General features: G+C 32.7%; 2 protein-coding genes across 6 annotated transcripts; both read left to right on the plus strand.

Moving 5' to 3' along the window:
• The first annotated feature begins 291 nt into the window (after nt 1-291).
• On the plus strand, nt 292-5,089 carry LOC7469847 (uncharacterized). Of its 2 annotated transcripts, XM_002325350.4 has the most exons (12): nt 292-579; nt 660-743; nt 853-910; nt 1,381-1,461; nt 1,552-1,623; nt 1,717-1,961; nt 2,060-2,131; nt 3,159-3,275; nt 3,362-3,443; nt 3,620-3,666; nt 4,568-4,649; nt 4,788-5,089. In XM_002325350.4, the coding sequence occupies exons 1-12, from the start codon at nt 359-361 to the stop codon at nt 4,869-4,871; spliced, it is 1,245 nt and encodes a 414-aa protein (XP_002325386.2). In that variant the 5' UTR covers nt 292-358; the 3' UTR covers nt 4,872-5,089. The 2 variants fall into 2 exon arrangements, 1 of the variants encoding a protein (XP_002325386.2); XR_002979416.2 differs by lacking the exon at nt 3,620-3,666.
• Nucleotides 5,090-6,171: 1,082 nt separating this feature from the next.
• On the plus strand, nt 6,172-13,073 carry LOC18108299 (serine/arginine-rich splicing factor RSZ21). Of its 4 annotated transcripts, none has more exons than XR_008058237.1 (7): nt 6,173-6,334; nt 6,914-7,027; nt 10,037-10,125; nt 10,439-10,673; nt 11,401-11,523; nt 11,875-12,113; nt 12,246-13,073. XR_008058237.1 is itself a non-coding variant. In XM_024591869.2 (6 exons), exons 2-6 carry the CDS (start codon nt 6,939-6,941, stop codon nt 11,879-11,881), a joined length of 531 nt encoding a protein of 176 aa, XP_024447637.1. In that variant the 5' UTR covers nt 6,172-6,334; nt 6,914-6,938; the 3' UTR covers nt 11,882-12,222. The 4 variants fall into 4 exon arrangements, 2 of the variants coding, with proteins under 2 accessions (XP_024447637.1, XP_024447636.1); XR_008058236.1 differs by having other exon boundaries at nt 12,385-13,073; XM_024591869.2 differs by lacking the exon at nt 12,246-13,073 and having other exon boundaries at nt 6,172-6,334; nt 10,439-10,661; nt 11,875-12,222.
• The last annotated feature ends 5,806 nt before the right edge of the window (nt 13,074-18,879 follow it).

The following is an 18,879-nucleotide window of genomic DNA, read 5'->3' on the forward strand; positions in this document are numbered from 1 at the left end:
AAGAATAAAAGCATGATAATAAATCTTAATCTTTTTTTAAAAAAAATTAAAAAATATTATAGGAAAAATATATGAGGAAAAAATTATAGAATAAAAACAAAATTTCAAATGTATTGTTAGAATTGTATAGGAAAAGATAATAAGATATATAAACTTAAGAAGAAGAAAAACATGAAAACTGATGTAATAAAAACATCCTTCTTGATTTATCTTTCAAAAACGCTATTTTATTATGATGACGTGGAGCGACATGATTGGAGAAAAATATGCCTATCTATCCAGCAGGTCCAATACTGCATTGGAGCCATTAGTTTCCATTAGCGAAAGATAGAGAAAAGAGAGAGAGAGAGAGAGAAGGATGATTCTGGTTTCACCGGATTGCCTCTCTAATTCTTATTCGTCGATGCTGTTTTCTCGCAATCCCATGCTCTCCTCTCATCTCTGCTTCACAATAAGAAGAAGGACGTTCCGAACGAAGACGAGTCGACGACTCTGTGTAGCGAGTAGTCTGATTACAAGCCCTGAGTCATTCGAAGTTGGGAGACTCATTGGCAGCTACGGCTTCATGAACATTACGAGGTGTACATATGTATAGTTATACTCTTTTTTTTTTCTTAATACAATTGATTAGTTCTAAATGGAATTGCATTTGTTTTCAGCTATTCGGCAGGAGGAATGGATTTTGAATATTCAGGTGGACAGCTGAAGGTTCAAGATGTAGGAGAAGGCAGTGTGAAGATCAGGTGCGCCTTTATTTTATTTTATTTTATTTAATCACAATATAACTAAGGGTTTGCATGTTGCTCTGATTTGTAGTAACTATTATATATATTCATGGCAGTTATTTTTCAGGCTTTACGAAGGAAGAATAGCGCAGGGTTCACTTAGAGGCACTCCTGTTGTTTTCAAGGTGATTTTTCTTTAAATTCTAGCAAGTAAGTGAATCATATACCGAGTAATATATGCTTTCCGACTTAAATCAATGCACATCTTCTAATATTTATTGTAATTCACTCGGTTGTGGTAAGGATCTTGCAGTGTATTATTATATTTTGCCAGGGGCTGAATATGTTATTCCCATTTCACGAGTTAATTAATGATTAAAGGAGAAGAGTGCGGCTAAATCTATATTTTCTTTTCTTTTCAAATTCTAATTTATTAAGGAATTTAACAACAACATTTACTAAATGTCCCCCTAAATCGAGAGCAATTGAAAATTATAGCGACTGTGCCATCTTCAATTTGACATTTCTCTCTTCCCAGTTATCTTTGATCTTCCTTTTCCTCCTTGTGGAACTTGAATGGATGTTGTAGACCCGTCACATTGCAAAGGTTTTTTTTTCTTCTTTTCTTTTCACACCGAGATTGCTGGTTATGAAGGTATATCCTGGACAGCGAGCTGGTGGCATAGAAGCTGATATGATGGCTGCAAATGAGCTCAATGCCCATGCTGTACTTCAGGTTGGATATTGAAGGCTTTTCAAATATTAGTGACATGTTATTTTCTTTTTTATATACCATGGAAGGTCTTTTCATGTACATCTTTCACAGAGCAGTTCAAAAGGTGCATGTCAGAATCTCCTGATGCTTGTTGGAGGATTTGAGACAAAAACTGGAGAACAGGTTTGTTATACCAGGTCAAATAAGAAAAACTAGTCATAGTTGTTTTGGGAATTTTCTTATATGATAAAAAATTGATGAAATTAATGTATACAGTGGCTTGCTTTTCGTAATGGTGGGAAATATAGTGCAGCAGACTATGCAAAAGTTACTAGTGAAAAAATTTCAAAAAGCATTTCGACCAAGGAAAACTCCTGGAATCATTTTGAACAAGAACAAAAAATAAAGCGCAGAAGATATTTTGTTATCAAGCTACTTCAGGGGGCTATTACTGGTCTAGCCTACATGCATTACCATGACAGATTGCACCAGAGTCTTGGACCATCTTCTGTTGTTCTCAAGTACGATCATAGATTTTCATGTTTCCCGTTTTAACTGTTACTGTCATATTTGTCTGCTTACTGATATTTTACACAATGTTTTACTTGAATAATGGCAGCACTATAGCAGAGAGAGAGGCTCCTTATTTAGTTCCACGACTTCGAGATCTAGCCTTTTCTGTTGATTTGAGGTGCTATTAAAATTCCTTTTCTTGCAATTACTTCTCAGAAGGCTTTTGTTTTCAACTTAGAAATGTTATCTGTAGACAAAACTCATCGTCCTTGACATTTAGAAACAGATCATATAAGTGATTCCTCTACATGCAACAACATTGTGGGCAAGCTCTTTGAAACAAACGTGGTTTAGTGAACCACAACTGAATGAATTCAAACATGTCAAAAAAATAAAACAGAGAGAGAGTGAGAGAAGGAATTAATCGCAGTTGCTATGTTCTTTTTGTAAATCTTGTGTAAGCTGTAACACGTATACGTGTTGACCTGTATGATAGCATGTAGCACATTGGTTCCTTTTATTTTAGTAACATGGATGCGCTCAATTTCTCACCCTTTTTTCACCACTATAATACTTTGTTAATATTTTGTGATTAGTGAGAATGTAACAAGCCAATCATTTAAATCTAGCGCTTCGTGAAGGAATTTAACAGTCAACTGATAATCAACCAGTTGTTCCGTCGCACTCAGATTTCTTATTATTAATATTATTATTCACATAGATGCAAACTGGCCTTCAGACAATCTATCTGCAGACTCTTGCAGAAAGGGATGGAGTTAACCATCAATCTCCATCATACAATATCCCCAATCCAATGAGGATCTGGTTTTCCCCAACTGTCTCCCAGATGTTTACCCAGATGGCAAACTGACGAGGATCTGGTTTTCCCAAACTGTCTCCCAGATGTTTCCCCAGATGGCAAATCGAGTTATGGAGGTGTTAAAGGTTTTCTTACTTCCAGGAATAGAAATTCGTTAAAAAACATTTAGGGATTTTCTTGGTGAATTGAAGGCAGACCAAATGATGTACACTTAAGAGAGAAGGGACTTAATACCATTGTAGATTCTTGTATGTGCCATCCATGTATCTTAATGCTTATAAGGAGATTTCTTACTTGTGACTGTAAGAGGCTTCTTGATATTGCAGTATAGTTTCACAGGTTTGAACACATTAGCGCATTTTCACTTCCAAACATGACTTATCAGGATTTCAAATTTAGAAGATGGCCGTGGGACATTATCAGAAGGACTTTGGAGAAGAGCAATTGCTGCTGGAGCCTCCACACCTATGGAGAAACGAGCCTTTGGAATTGCAGATGACATGTACTGTTTCAGAACTTGATGGTCCTATCATTAGTTTTTTCAGCTCTTTAGCTCCTTTGACCAATTTCTTTTCTGGTCCTACATAGATATGAAGCTGGTCTTCTTCTTGCATACTTGGCTTTCGTTCCATTTTGTGAAGCAGGCATTGTGGATGCTCTTTCTTTGCAAGTAAGCAGAAATATGACTACCTCTGATTAATTATTATATCATTTGTAGGCAGGCGTTTCTCTTCATCTACGTGATATAAGCAAGTCCAGAGCACCTGAAATCCTGAGCACATAATGCCTTTATACACCTTCAGAATGTGTTTTCCTGACACTAATAATTTATGCATGAACTTGCAGAGGCTTTTAGAAAACACTTTCCGACTCGATCTTGAAGCTATGAGAGAGTAAGATGATTTTTGTACCTTATTTTGACTTGCTTAAAGTCCATTAGCCAGTGCATGCATAAGATGAATTTGAGATTATAGGAGTTTAAAAGGTAAGAATCAGATACATTTATAAGCACCCTTCGTTTGGCTGAGCTTGATTTCAGGAGTTATGTTATGGTCTTATGCATCAAAACTGGGCTGCTTCTTATCTAGTTGAGTCCATGCGTAGATCATGATGCAGGTGATACTAGAACATTTGTAGATTCTACAAGAGCTACAGACACATTTTAGCAGTTTCTTTCTTAGTGGGGATCTATCTTGCACACTATGATTTTTCAAATATAGGATGAAATCCAAGTGAAAAAGTAGTTTGTATGCCAAAGGGAACAACAAATAATTCTCAGTTTGGCTCTGAGCAGAACCTCAAAGACTCTGCTACCCGTAGAACACGACGAAGATAAAATGCAAAGTAAAAACGAAACTCTACATTATATCCAAAATTCAGGAAGTTAACTTGTGTGTTTTTCACACATACTTGAATACTTAGATTCCTGCAGCTGGTTGTTTGTTTAAACGCTTTTTAAACACTAGTTTTCTACAGTGTATTATTTAACTATGCATTGCATATTTTTATGTAATGTTTAATTGATTGTTTAAATTTTAATAAAAGAACAAATTTAAGTATCGATTGAATTAATTTCTCGTGTGAGATTCAATATTGAAACAGTATTATTATATTTAACAGTTTGATTATGTTTTTGGCATATCAAACCAAAGGACAATGGCAATTATTTGGCCAAGAAATAGACAGTTTCCAACAGATTAGGAACTAAGCTCAAGCTTGTCATGGATCTTGAGGTGTCCAAATGCTTACACACTTGGTTTTTCCTCCTCTGTCTTTGCCCTTTCTGGTAAACAGATATTGTTTGGCAGATGATCGTTTGGAAGAAGCTGTGAAGTTTCTGGATATTGGTGACCGGGCTGGATGGCAATTACTTGAGGTTGAATCAGAGTTTAAAATAAACTACTTTAGTCGTCTATGGTTAATTATAATTTAAGATGGTTTTTTTTTTAAAGAAAAGAAAGCTATAATGCCTAACATTTGGTCTGCAATAATTCTGTGTCTTTCCGGTGTGCAGGCAATGCTAAATCCAGACTTCCGGAAGAGACCAATCGCAGAAGCTGTGCTTAAGCATCGATTCATGATCGGAGCTGTTGTTTGAGAGGCGAAGAGCAAGTTAAGTGTACATGATTGTAATTATCAAGAGCAACAATAAAAAAAAGAAAAGAAAAAAAAAAAAAGAGCATTTGCGGCCTCTTCATCATAGTATTTCTGCTTTTCCTTTGGAAAAAGTGACGCTGTCTCAGCTTTTGTATTGGTAGATGGTAACCGAGAGTGATTATTTTTTATATATATAAAATTAGCACGTCTAAAAATAAATGGTAAATTAGCACTGCTAAATCTCTTTTTGAAAAATAACATTCTTCATTAAATGTCTGCGAGTGAAAATTGTGATTTCTTAAAAAAAAAAAATTGATATTTTAAAGAAATTGTTAAAATAGACCGGCATAGTTTTTAAAAAGAATTTGAATTTTTTTTATTTTTTTCTTTAATTTAATTTTTTTTGATGATTTTAGATCATTTTGATGTGCTTTTGATATGCTGATATCAAAAATAATTATTTAAAAAATAAAAAATATTATTTTAATGTAATTTACTGTGAAAAATATTTTAAAAAATAACTAAACACAATTATCAGTTCTAATTTATCAACATTTTCTAAACTGTGTTATATAGAAAAATACCCATCAAAAGTTGTGATTTTATTATTATTATTATTATTATTATTTCGTGACTTAGCTCTAACATTCAATGCAATGGTGTTGTGTTGGAAAGATAACAACTTTTATCTCATCAGGGGGTGGAGGTCGGAGTACCTCCAACTGTATGATTACTGGGATATTTGTTTGGAATTATATTGTAGTAATATTTTTAAAAATATTTTTTTGATTATAAATATATATTAAAATACTTTTTTTTTTGTTTTTTATTTTAATATTAATATATTAAACTCATTAAAAAAACATGAAAAAATATATTCGATGTTTTGTAAAATAAAAATAATTTAAAAAACATGCTGTAACTCAATTCAAGATCCACACAAGGAAATGCAAAATCTTCTAGTCTCACGCAGTATTTTCAAATTGTTGTCTAACGCAGATTGAGATGACGGGTTTTTGGTCAGTCGGCATTTATACTTCAAATTTTTCAAATTTCACAGTCCCTCTAATAGTTTTTTAAAGTATTTTTATTTAGAAATATATTAAAATAATATTTTTTATTTTTTAAAATTATTTTTATATTAATGCATCAAAATAATTTAAAAATATCAAAAAATTAAAAACATTTTAAAATTTTTAAAACCACTTTAAAAAACAAAAACAAAATATTACTCAGTCACGCCATATGCAAATGTGCAAAACCAGTAAATAATCAGGTCTAAACAGGCCTACGGCAAAAGAGCCCAGTACAGACATGCTGGCCTAAAGCCCATTACAAATATAAGTCTACTTACTGAGCTTGCTAAAAGAATCTTACGAATTTCTCCTCTATCTAGGCTCTTCCACGTTCTTGCTTTCAACATAGTAATAATCAGAATCCAAAACTGCCTGCAGAATCAAGCAGGTAATCCCTTTTATTATGTTTTTCAACATTAGATTTCATTTGGGTCTTTCTTAAATCTCACTGGAACGTAGCTTTGCGTGACTATTTTGCTGTATTAATAGTTTTTTTTTCCTTCTCTTTTCATATGAATCATGATTCTATGAAGAATTATGGTTATAATCTAGTTTAAAGAGAATTATATGTGTTGGTTTGTTTCTTTCTGTGGGAATTGCAAGTTTGATATAACAATAACTCATAACATGATTTGGTCCCTCCTCCCCCACTCAATTTAGGGAATTATGAGTTACGAAGATTTGGACTGCCATGATTTCAGCATGGAACACAGCATAAAATCGTATAATTACAAAATGATAGTGCTGTTAGCCGCCACGTGGCTTATAAATCCATAAAAGAGATCTTCCAAAGAAGAACCCATTTATGTATTAAAATCCACGCTGCTTTGGACTTCAACGTTTTCCTGTTGGCATAAAACAAGTGATTTTTCGGTTTGTTGCTCAAATGATCATAGATAAACAACTTGGAATTTCTTTTTGAGCTACAATTTGCTATTTAACCACAAATGCGCTTGTTGTTCTTTAGATTGGTGCTTGTTTTGCTCAAAATAATGTCTCGCGTTTATGTTGGGAATTTGGATCCGCGCGTCTCCGAGAGGGATCTCGAAGATGAATTCCGGATGTATGGTGTTCTTCGTAGGTAATTTCTTTGGCACCTTGCATTGTTTGGCTGATTTGAGTGTTTTAGGAGTGCTGGATCTTTGTTGTTTCTTCCGTGTTAGTCATTGTTATTATTGTTAGCATTTAATTTTTCTCAGTATCCAAACCTGCTAGTTGACTTTTGCAATTATTTTAAAATTCAGGAGTATATTTGTGCGTCACGAATCTGCATATGGATATGCAGCTACTAGTATTATCAAAAGTTGCCAAGGCACTCTCTTGGGCCCCTAAGCTGAGCAAGGGGCTACTTTGGTGCCTGAAATGCCTGATGGCAAGGTGTTTAAATCTTTAGGTGCTTGGACTCTCGCTTAGGTCATTTTTATTTCTATTTTTACATTACTACCCTTTTTTAAGCTTTATCTAACTTATCATGGAGAGTTTCAATTGTTAAATTCTGAGAGTTGGGTACGTTAGGATGATGAAAGTTGCCCTTAGAGTTTTCATTAATCTTACTATTTGGAGAAAAAATAGAATTTTTAAGAGATGAATGGACTTTAAAGTTTTGGCTAGTATGTTAAGTGGGTTGCTAGCTGTTGACTCGTAAGTTTCTAGAATTTTCAAAGAAATCTTTCTAGAAATTTAAATATCCTACTACCTATTCCAAAATGCCTGTATTTCTTTTTGTTAGTTAGGATTATTTTCCATGTAGTGGGCATTAACTCTAAATTGATGGATTAGTGGATAGTGGGATGTCATGCATTAATGGGCAAACAACTAGTTCATGGAAGAAGTAACCACTACGTGCAGTTATTGAAGTTAGTTTTCAAGTATGGGTCTATAAAAGTTACAGCAAAGGAGGATAACAGTAGAACAATCAACACAACTGCAAATTGCAACTGCACCCAATGCAATTCTTTCAAGGTTCAGGTATCCTGAAACTTAAGGCTGTAATCTCGGAGGTTGAATCTTATAGACTATAGCTCTGGGGCATATAAGCAACTAGTAGGCTGTAGAGTTGCTTTATTGTCTTATTTGGTTCATGTCTGTGTGCAATCAAACTGTTCAAAGCAATTAACGCAAGGTTCCAATCCATGTACATAAACCTAGTGCCATGGATGTAAGTTCATACTGTTATTTCCATGTTGCTTTGTACTTAATGAATTAAAGTTTGCAGCCTCAGTTCCATTTGTTATTTGTTATTTGCCATTTCAATTACTGTTAAAAGTAGTTTAGAATTGCTTTGAATTGAATTAGCCCAGTTGTGAATAATAGAATTTTAGTTTAAAAAACTTTGCAACCTAAAGGCTGCACCGCTCTGACTTTGGTCAAGGGGAGGTCTATAGGATTAATATTAGCCATCCTAATTTAGTAGTTTACAAACTGACAGTGGAAACTCTATCTGTACATGAATTATTAGAAAAGTGCTTATTTGGACTTGAAAAGATAGAAAGAACGGTAGCAAAACTTCTCTACAGGCTTCTACTGAATGTACATTTAACTTTAATTGACCAAAGTCCTCTCAGTTGAGGAAGGCACTTAGAACCCTCAACACTAGCTAATGTCATTAGGTACATAAAATATATATTTGAACACTAGCTAATGTCATTAGGTACATAAAATATATATTTGAACACTAGCTAATGTCATTAGGTACATAAAATATATATTTGAAAAGTGCTTATTTTATTTGGACTCGAGAAGATAAAAAGAACAGTAACTAGATGGCTTTATTGGCTTCTACTCAACTTACATTCAACTTTAATTGACCAAATTCCTCTTAGTTGAGGCAGGCACTTACAACCCACAACACTAGCTAATGTCATTAGGTGGGTTGGATGCTATTACTAGCTTGTGCTATTTAACCTAACAGGAAACCATGCAACAGGGTGTTTGAAGTGTTCATGAAATCCTCTATTCTCTCTGCATCTCTCTTTTTGTGTTCCTTCTTGGCTTCCTTTTTCTCTTCTCTTCATAGTTTTTCTCTGTGACAATTTCTTTCTTTAAATGATTGTTCATTCTTCCTTGATTCTTAATTTTTATCTTACATACTACCCCTGTAAGAGCCAGTTGTAAAAATGTCAACAAACTGGGTTCTTTAGATGAGAACATTTCCACACCAAACACGCAGGTCCAGTCAGCCAATTTCTTAAAAGCATTTTACATCGATTAATGGAGTCATCCTAAGTTTTCAGTTGGTTTAATTTATAGTTTATTTAAGGTATTCTTGACACTTGTATTAAATGCATGGTCATCAACAAATGACAGGGACATCAATATTATTTTTATTTATACTAACCATATCTATTGATTTTCATTGTTTGAGAACTTTTAAGATTTTAAGTCCTGCATTTAACTTGTGTTTGGATTGTATATAGCGATCTGAATAGTAGTTATGAGGTGTCATTTGGATTGTATATTATCTGAATAGAAGTCATGAGGTGTCATCTGTGTATCGCAAGAGTATGTGAGTGTATGGAACTGAATTGTATGCCTAGGGGAAGTATTTCACATGTAACAGGGAAGAGTGAAGTATCCATACTTGATATGGCATGACATGGATACATGACAGGTTTGATAAATTCATGGTAGGATGTCATTTTAGGAGATTTGAACATGTAAAACTCTGCTGATACTTCAGATCCAGCATAAGACCATAAGTTGCTAACATGCATTTACAATATACTAATCAGTAAGTTCTATAGCATTTTTGTGTAATTCAATCTCCTTTTCTTTTTTTCAGTAGGTGCATGCTGATTTTTTCAATTTTTATAAACTAGACCAGGCATAAGTATTCTTTGCTGAAGATAATCTTTGCAAATTGCCATTTGGTTTTAAGTCAGTAATCATTTTTTGTCATTGCTTGAGAAGGACAAGGGTTGTTTTATTTTTTGAACTAAAAGGTGCTGATATGAAAACTCTGTAGAACAAAGGCTTAGGGACTGGTGGCAGGGGTGGACGTTGGGATATGTCTTTGTGCATGTTTGTTGTTGCATTTTTCATTGATAACAAGATTTTTCCAATTCTAATTTCTAAATAAAAATTCATGCAGTGTCTGGGTTGCTCGAAGGCCACCAGGATATGCATTTGTTGAGTTTGATGATCGCAGGGATGCTATAGATGCAATTCGCGCATTGGATGGTTTGTATATTTTTGTTTCCTGTCATTTGTTACGAATGCAGACCCTTTTTCTTTTATGAAAATTTTAATTTATTATGATGTTTGCCATCTCTTGTTTAAAATGATTCCTGCTTTTTATTTATGATTTATATTTCTTATGCTATAAGTTGGCTCTTCTTATGTTCAGTGTTGGCTGCTATAACTTCTATTATTTTCTGTTCATGTTTAGTGAACTGTATTACCGAACATGGAAATTAAATTGTTTTAGAACTATAGGGTTGCAAGCTGTATTATATTTTAGAGAGTTCTGTTAAGATTCTGACTCATTTTACAGGAAAGAATGGCTGGCGTGTGGAGCTTTCCCATAATTCTAAGGGTGGTGGAGGCCGTAGTGGCGATGGACATGGACGTGGTGGAGGTGAGGACTCAAAATGTTATGAGTGTGGTGAACCTGGTCATTTTGCACGAGAGTGTCGCCTGCGCATTGGCTCACGAGGCTTGGGAAGTAGTCGTCGTCGAAGCCCCAGTCCTCGCCGCCGTGGAAGTCCAAGTTATGGGTATGGGCGCAGGTGCGTCTAATGTGTTTACCCCTCTTTGGGGTTATATTTATTTTCTGGATAGAACACTTGTTAGAAATTTTCTGGTTTGCTCTCTTATTTTCCTTCTTTGTTTACATTTGCATAGTCACAAACACAATGCTTACAAGTCAAGTAATAGGCTTGAATTAGAAACATGATCTTGTGGTTTTTTTTTTTTTTTTCATACAGAATAACCTTATGATTTTGCATGAGGAAGAACAATGTCGAAGCATTATGAAATCAAAGCACTCTCTCTCTATTAATTGACTTTTACGTTTCCTTTTGATGATTGTATGGCCTTCCATATACTTTATTATCATATTCCATGGCGTGCTTCTTTTCCCCTACCATATATATAGGACCAAAACTGGTTCTGGGCAGGGCAACTACTATTTTCAAAAAGGAATGGAATTGGAAGGATAACTGCAACTGCTACTGAAAGCCTTGAAATTGCAGGATAATTTTTCCAGATGAGAGGTGATAGAATCAATATATTTATAACAGATGACTTTTGAGTCTCTGTTAGCTGCTTTAGCTATAATAAAGGAATCAAAATGAATATGCTGTGCAATAGGAGCTGGGCAACACCATTGACCAGTAATGAGATTCAATGCAATTTCTTATCCTGGGCTATCTTGTGTTTGCTGATTAGGAGAATATGCTCACAGTTGACACGCTAGATTATTTACTGTTGCTATTTTTACTTTGTCTTTGGCAGGAGTTATAGCCCCCGTGAGAGAAGATCTCCAAGACGCCGGAGCCTTTCACCTCGCCGAGGTCGCAGCTATAGCAGGTCCCCTCCATATCGTCATGGCCGCCGTGATTCACCTTATGCTATTGGGTATGTTATGCTTATGCATATTTGGGGAAAATAATTTAGTTGTTATTCTGCTATATACTATCCAGCTAGTCTTATGGTACAGTGTTGTTGGGTCAATGATACTGTGAGCTGACACTTTGACTACTTGGAAAAACAAAAGAAAACAATTATCAGAGCATAACAAAATTCTGAAGTACAAATTTCATCTGTTGCATCTGAGTGCTTGTTGGTCTGAACAGCTGAGTATTAGAACCATTGCACAACCTTCTCAAAAGAAAAAATGTACATGTAATTTACAGAACAGTTGATTATTTATTTTCTTCAAAGTTTAATAAGATGAGGACAGACTTATTTGCTTGTTTCTCCCTGCAGCGACTGAGGCTGGAAGCCAAACTGAGAACCAGCAGGCTATTGAAGAAAATAATCTGTTATACTTTAGTTCTAATAGGACCATTTGAGCATAGAAGGTCATGTTAAGTTATGTTCGTCTCATGACAATGAGGTTTGTTAGAAACTTGGTTTCGGGTGGCTTCATCGAAGTGTTTCAACTGCGAAACAGGTGCTTGGACACTGTTTTATGTCGGCTTGCTGTCTACAACTTACTGAAATATGTAGGTCTCTTCCATACTTTTAAAACTTAAACTGCAACCTTTTTGTTCCTAAGTTTAATATTGACTATTCATGTTATAATTATTATGTTTGATGTGGTTGTTTCTAAAAGATTTATATGTTTTGTTTTTGAGGTGTGGTTTTCGGCCAAAATGGCATCCTTTCGCCACTTAACTGCATCATAGTGCACGGTTTTCTCCATCTCTGCTTCTCTGCACGTTATCTACTCGTCATTCTACATGTTTTTCAGCCTCGATCATGTTGAAATTGCAGTGTTCAGAAACTTGGTTGTCTGCGACACCTTTGAGTGCATCCTTCTGCAACAAAGATTGTGTTCCATTTGCCACGTTTAAAATTACCACGTTTGAAATTTCTGCTAACTGGCAAGGGGAAGCTGTTTATACTGTTGTCCCCATCCTTGATTCTCTGTGATCTATCATTTCCCACTGTTGCTTCTTCGAGTAGTGTTGAAACTACAATTTCTCTGGAAAACATGGTCTCACACAACCTCTGCTGACATGGTATGCAGCATTAAAGCATCTGATGTAGTTGGTTTCTGCTTTTTTCTCTGGTGGGTTCAAGTAAGTTGCTCTTTGGATCCTAGATTTCCATGTAGAGGTGAATGGCTTCAGGTTATTGTTTGCAGTAATTTCAGTTATGCATAATAATGTGACTTTGCACCACCCCCGGAAGTTGTTATTCCTTTGCTGCGATTAGAAATGCAAACTTGAATTTCTGTAGATGCAAAAGTCCTCTTTGAATTAGCATCAGAACATAGAAGTGTTTCATCCTCGCCAATGCTCTGATTGTTGTCCACTTTTCGCAGCCAGGAGAAATCTCTTTTTATTTTTTTTACAAGCATGGTAGGAATACCCTAGAACCGTGCTTTTCTTTAATTGACTGTTTGGAATCTTGGAATTGAATTCTCTTCTAAGGATAAGTTAATTTTTATGTTTGGAATATATTTTTTTAGAGTATTGATTTGAATTCCGAATGGAATTTAAATTATAAAAAATAAGCAAAAATAAATTAGAAGGAAGATACTCTAATTTACGACAATAATTTTAAATAAAAAAATACTATTATAAAAGTTTTTTTTTTTTTTGATATTGTGTTTTGGAAGTGTTTTTAAAAAAATTAAAATTTTTTTTGTTTTAAATTAATATGGTTTTTAAGATTTTAGATATGTTGATGTGTTGATATTAAAAATAATTTTTGAAAAATAAAAAATTATTATTTTAATATATTTTAAAATAAAAAACATTTTAAAAAAAATTACTACCCTTCACTACAATGAAAACCACAGCTATACCCATTCAGTACAACACAAATCCAAGCTTTATTCTTCTACTTTTGTGGACACAGATAGATATGTGTGTTTGGTATTGTGGTTATTGTTGTGGTTATGGTTTGAAAAAAGTTGTTTTATAAAAAGTATTTTTAGTTGAGGTTAGTTTGGAAAAATATATGTTTGGTTAAAACTGTGGTTGAAATTGAGGATAGCCAAAAAGTAATTTAATTTGTTTGGTTAAGAATGTTTTTGAAATTGAGGTTATATAATAATTTTAAAAATATATATATTAATATTGATGGTTTTTAATTTAAATATTGTAGATTTAACTATTGCTATTACATCATCTATTGTTATTACATCATGAAATAAATAATACTTTATATAAAATATTTTTTATTGTTCCATTAAACTATCTACAATTCCATCAAGTATGAAATACATCCGACAAGGACTATAGTTTTCACAAATTTCTTAAGAGCGCAACAACATCAGGTAAAATATAATCAGGAACAAAATTGGGATTGCAATCAAATTCTGCAAATGTTATGTCATCAAGTGATCTTCGTCCAAGTTATGTAGTGTCATTGAATAATTATTAACACTAGTTTTTTGAATAAAACACAATTAAAAATAATTTTTTATTATTTTGTTGAGTCGGACCCGGTTCAATGCATAGCTTTGAAACGTAAACAGTGTTCATGGAAGTAAACTTATAAACAGTTTACTCAGCACAAGAAGCAGCAAGGAGTTGCTTCTTGCAAACCGGTGGTTGTGCCACAATTGGTAGTGGGTCCCACCAATCAAAAAATGCTTTTCCTGCTTTATCAAACAATAATAGCTGTGGTTGTGGATGAACCTCACCCGCAGCCACAATACCAAACAGCACCTAACTTAATAGACCTAGGTACTACACTGTTAATGACAAGAAACCTAGGAAACCTACACTAATAAAATGACACTGACTTATTCGCCGGGTAAAATTAACTATTTACAAGTGTAATATTTAGAAGTTAGTGGTTGTTTTTTTATTTTAAAATGTATGAAAATAATAATTTTTAAAATTATTATTAATATTAATATATTAAAATAATTTTAAAAAACTTATAAAAAATAATTTTATATATTTTAGAAGGTAGTGGTTGTTTTTTTTTTTTTTTTTTTCCTATCATTGAGTTTCGAAATCTGCCGAGATAAGTGAAGCAATGAAGAAATTGTTATTAGAGAGATTTTTTTTTTTTTAAGTGGTTGATGGCTTGTATGTACATTTCTTTCTTTCTCTTTTCATTTGAGGGGCTATAATTTGTTTTTATAAAACATTCTCTTTCCAAAAAAGAAGAAGAAGAAGAAGAAGAAGAAGAAGAAGAAGAAGAAGCAAGATCTCCCTCTCACCATAAAATAAAAAAAGAATAAAAGAAGAAAAACAAAAACAAGAAGAAAAAAAAACTATGTTCTTATGGAATCCTGCGAAGTGCAAACCCACCGCCTGTCGCCAGCACAATCACCAGCTTGAAGTGCATTCAATAAAGTCAGACTTTAATTAGCAATTTGCTTTCTTCATGGTGACGTGGCCAATTCTACAACATATGCTTTGCCTCAAGTATCTAACATCTAAGTGCTCTTCTGTTACTACGGTGATAGCTTATGCTTTTAAAAATATTTTTTTAATTATTTTTTATTTTAAAAATATTAAATTAATATATTTAAATATTTTTATGTATTCACATTAAAAATAATAATAATAATAATAATAATAATAAAACATTTCAATATATTTTCAATTATAGGCATCAACTAGCTAATAATAGTTCATTGAAGCAAAGCACCACCATATAAACAACGACTGCTAATTTGCCCTCCCTCTCTGATCGTGACAACAACCTTCCTAAATGACCAGCAACAACCATATCTTCGACCATTTGGTTAAACTATAGCCCAATTGAACCATATTTGCAACCTCTACCGCTAATACAACATCAAGCCACACCTAAATTAGTCATTGAGTGTATGTTTGATTTTGTTTGGTATTGTGGTAGCTTCTATGATTGTGATTTGAAAATAGTTGTTTTATAAAAAATATTTTTAGTTCAGGTTGGTTTGATATTTATATATGTTTGGTTAAAACTGTAGTTAAAATTGAGGTTAAACAAAAAGTAGTTTACTGTGTTTGGTTAATAATGCTTTTCAAATTGAGGTTATAAAATAACTAAAAAAAATATATATTAATATTGATGATTTTTAATTTAAATATTGTAGATTGAACTACTGCTGTTACATCTTGAAATAAATAATACTTTATATAAAATATTTTTTATTGTTCCATTAAACTATCTACAATTCTATCACGTACGAAATTCATCCGACAAGGACTACAATTTTCATGGTTTTTTGAACGTGCAACAAAATCAAGTAAAATATCATCAGGAACAAAATTGAGATTACGATCAAATTCTACAAATGCTATACCATCATGTCATCTCCTTTTAATTTATGTAGTGTCATTGAATAATGTTAAACACTAATTTTTTGAATAAAACACAATTAAAAAATTAGATTTTTTTTACTGGGTCGGACCCGGTCCAATACATTTAGGTTCGGACCGGACCTGGTCCGACCATGAACAGTGGAGACTGTTCACGAGAAATGCATAGTGAATTTCACTCTGCACTTCCCATGAAGCAGCTTGGAGTTGCTTTTAATTTACCTACGTTTTCAACGCAAAATTAACTAGGGCCCACAAACAGTAAACAACATTTCATCTTTTACCAAACATATATTTTCTGTGGTTTGCTTCAAACGCAGAAGCAACCATGGAAACAAACAGACTCTTTATGATATGTTTTACGATTGCAGTTTAAAAAATAATAATTTAATTGCGATTTAAAAAAATATTTGTTTAGTTAAAACTTTTGTGAAATGGATTTCTGCATACAAAATAAATGAAAAAACAGGTGTCCATGGATAAAACACTCTTCGAGATCATTTGGTATTATGGTAGCTTCTACTTTTTGTCCAACCATAAATAAAAAATTATTTGGTTAATCAAATAACTTCTACGTTTTGTAGTAGGCCCCATGTATAAGTGTGTTTCAAACTTTAGTTTTGTATAAACTAAAATAACTTGTTCTTCATTCATGGAGATCGATTTTTCATTTATTTTGCATGCAATAATCAATCTTACAACAGTTTTAATCAAAAACATATTTTTGTAAACGTATTTTTTTAAATCATAATTGCAAAAGCAATCATAATGTCAAGCACACACGAAAAACATGTTATTTTAGTTTCTACAAAATCAATGTTTGAAACACAATTATTTATGGGTCTCAATGCAAAAAAACAAAGAAGTTATTTGGCTAGCCAAATGATTTCTTATCTGCGGTTACGCAAAAAATAGAAGTTACCACAATACCAAATAGTTTCGACTACCTTAAAATTTAAAGTGGCCAACATGAATTTCAAAGGAGGAGAGACAAAAGAAAATATTATCAGTGAAAATCTTCCAAGAAACAATCTATATGTGTCATCGCCTGAGGAAAAGGATATTGTGAGGAATTCAATGACACGACGAACAATATTTTTTTAATCATCATAATTATCTTCAAGTAGGCCTTAACAGGCTTCTTGGACCTGAAATATATTAGGTATCGAGATACCTAGTATATGAAAAAAGTACCATGCTCGCATTAGGTTAGGAAGTTTCTTTCTATCCTTTGATTTTAGAAGAGTGTCATACTTATGGGTGCTTACTAACAAGTCTTTAAATTAACTAGGAAGGACTCGTAAAGAGCACATAATCTATTAACACCTGAATAAAGGCTTTCAAACATGACCACATCAAAACGAGTTACAATTTATATCTCATACCTAAAGATAAAGATGTTACTGAAAATTATTAAGAAAAGTAAGAGAGAGAACAATTGACATCTTTTTATCTAGCTTGGTATTGATCATAAACAATTGAATGATGTCAAAAATCTTTTAGCATTTCCACTCATCACTAAAATGTTGTTGTATTTAGTTGAGTTAGTTGATGTAATAAAAAAAAGACAATGTTGAGCCATATTCTAATTGAATTCTTCCAAATATTGAGGTTGACATGGTCATCTTGAAGTGAAAGCCTTTCTCTTTCAATGTTCAGAAGGAAGAGACAAGTCCCTTTAGGGACAATTTCTTCTAGGTAGGGCCCTAGGCATTTCCTAATTATACCTCTATGCGTTACTTATAATTGCCTAATTAATATTAGAGACACAATTAATGATGTTCTAGAAACAAGTAATTATAGAAGGTTTTTATTGACAAAGAGCTGCTAAAAGATGCCATTTTTAAAAAGAAAACTTAGGGTTTCTAAGAATTCTTGATTTTTTTTAGAAATAAATTATGGATTTCTTAGAAGAAACTAAAGAGCTTGATATTGATTGATAAACAAAGACTTAGCATGACAATTCTTATAATCTTAAGTATCATCCCAGAGCCAAACAGTGTTTAGTTTTGAAATTGTTTAGCTAGCTAAAACATCAAGAAGCTAACACATGATCAATATTTTAAAAGAACAATGCTTGATTTTTCACACATCGATGAATGATCTATTAGTCGATTTAATAAGAAGGCAAGTTGATATTCCTTTATTTATTCTAAATAAAATAAAGGGCATTGTTTATACCTAAAATAAACAATCATTTGTCATTTGATTAGGAGTAGTATTTTCTTGCTTTGTGTTTTTGAGTAAACTAGTGTAGATTTCTAAGATTGACCATCAATCAAGAAGATGAAGATTTATGTAATTGATTGACAATCAAGTCCTATTCTTAAACAGTTAACAGTAATGAATTTTGTAGTATAATTAATGTTTTAACACACACAACTGCTAGAACAAGAGGTGCGAATAAAAAGTATTAATTGAATTAGAATTCAAATTATAAAATGCTTATTTGCTATAGATAATTTTTATAGGACTATAATTTATAATTTATATAGAACTCAATCTATATAAAATTATAATAAAAATGATGATAAAGATTATAATAATACCAAACTTATTACAATAATAATATGATAGAGGTGGTCGTAATAATTTATTGGGAGAAAAAAATAATTATTATATGTTTGCGAAGGTTATAGAGATAGTGGTTATAGTGTTGTTGGAGTTAGTGATATGGACAATGTTAAAAGAGAGGGTGGTGATGAAGAAGTGATAATTAAAATGGTGGTTGTTGTGACTATAACAATAATGAGGTTGTGAAGATAATAATGAGGTGATGTTGGTGATGTCTAAGTGATAATGAGGACATGATAGTAATGTTAGTAACATGATGTTATATAAATAAAAAATTATAAAACAAAAAATTATTTTTTTGTTATTTTTAGAAATTCATTTTAATTTTCATAATCTTTCATAGAAAAAACTAAATGCAAATGTATGACCAAATATGTTTTTTTTTATAGAAAAAGAAATAGCAAACAAAAAGTATTGTGAT

The sequence above is a fragment of the Populus trichocarpa genome, chromosome 19 (genome assembly GCF_000002775.5).
Source record: "Populus trichocarpa isolate Nisqually-1 chromosome 19, P.trichocarpa_v4.1, whole genome shotgun sequence".
Lineage (NCBI taxonomy): Eukaryota > Viridiplantae > Streptophyta > Magnoliopsida > Malpighiales > Salicaceae > Populus > Populus trichocarpa.

Coding starts and splice junctions, on each gene's coding strand:
- LOC7469847 (XM_002325350.4), top strand. CDS start 359: ATGATTCTGGTTTCACCGGATTGCCTCTCTAATTCTTATTCGTCGATG. Junction 3,444..3,619: donor TGGATGCTCTTTCTTTGCAA/GTAAGCAGAAAT, acceptor ATGAACTTGCAG/AGGCTTTTAGAAAACACTTT. Junction 4,650..4,787: donor CTGGATGGCAATTACTTGAG/GTTGAATCAGAG, acceptor TCCGGTGTGCAG/GCAATGCTAAATCCAGACTT.
- LOC18108299 (XM_024591868.2), top strand. CDS start 6,939: ATGTCTCGCGTTTATGTTGGGAATTTGGATCCGCGCGTCTCCGAGAGG. Junction 7,028..10,036: donor ATGTATGGTGTTCTTCGTAG/GTAATTTCTTTG, acceptor AAATTCATGCAG/TGTCTGGGTTGCTCGAAGGC. Junction 10,126..10,438: donor TGCAATTCGCGCATTGGATG/GTTTGTATATTT, acceptor CTCATTTTACAG/GAAAGAATGGCTGGCGTGTG.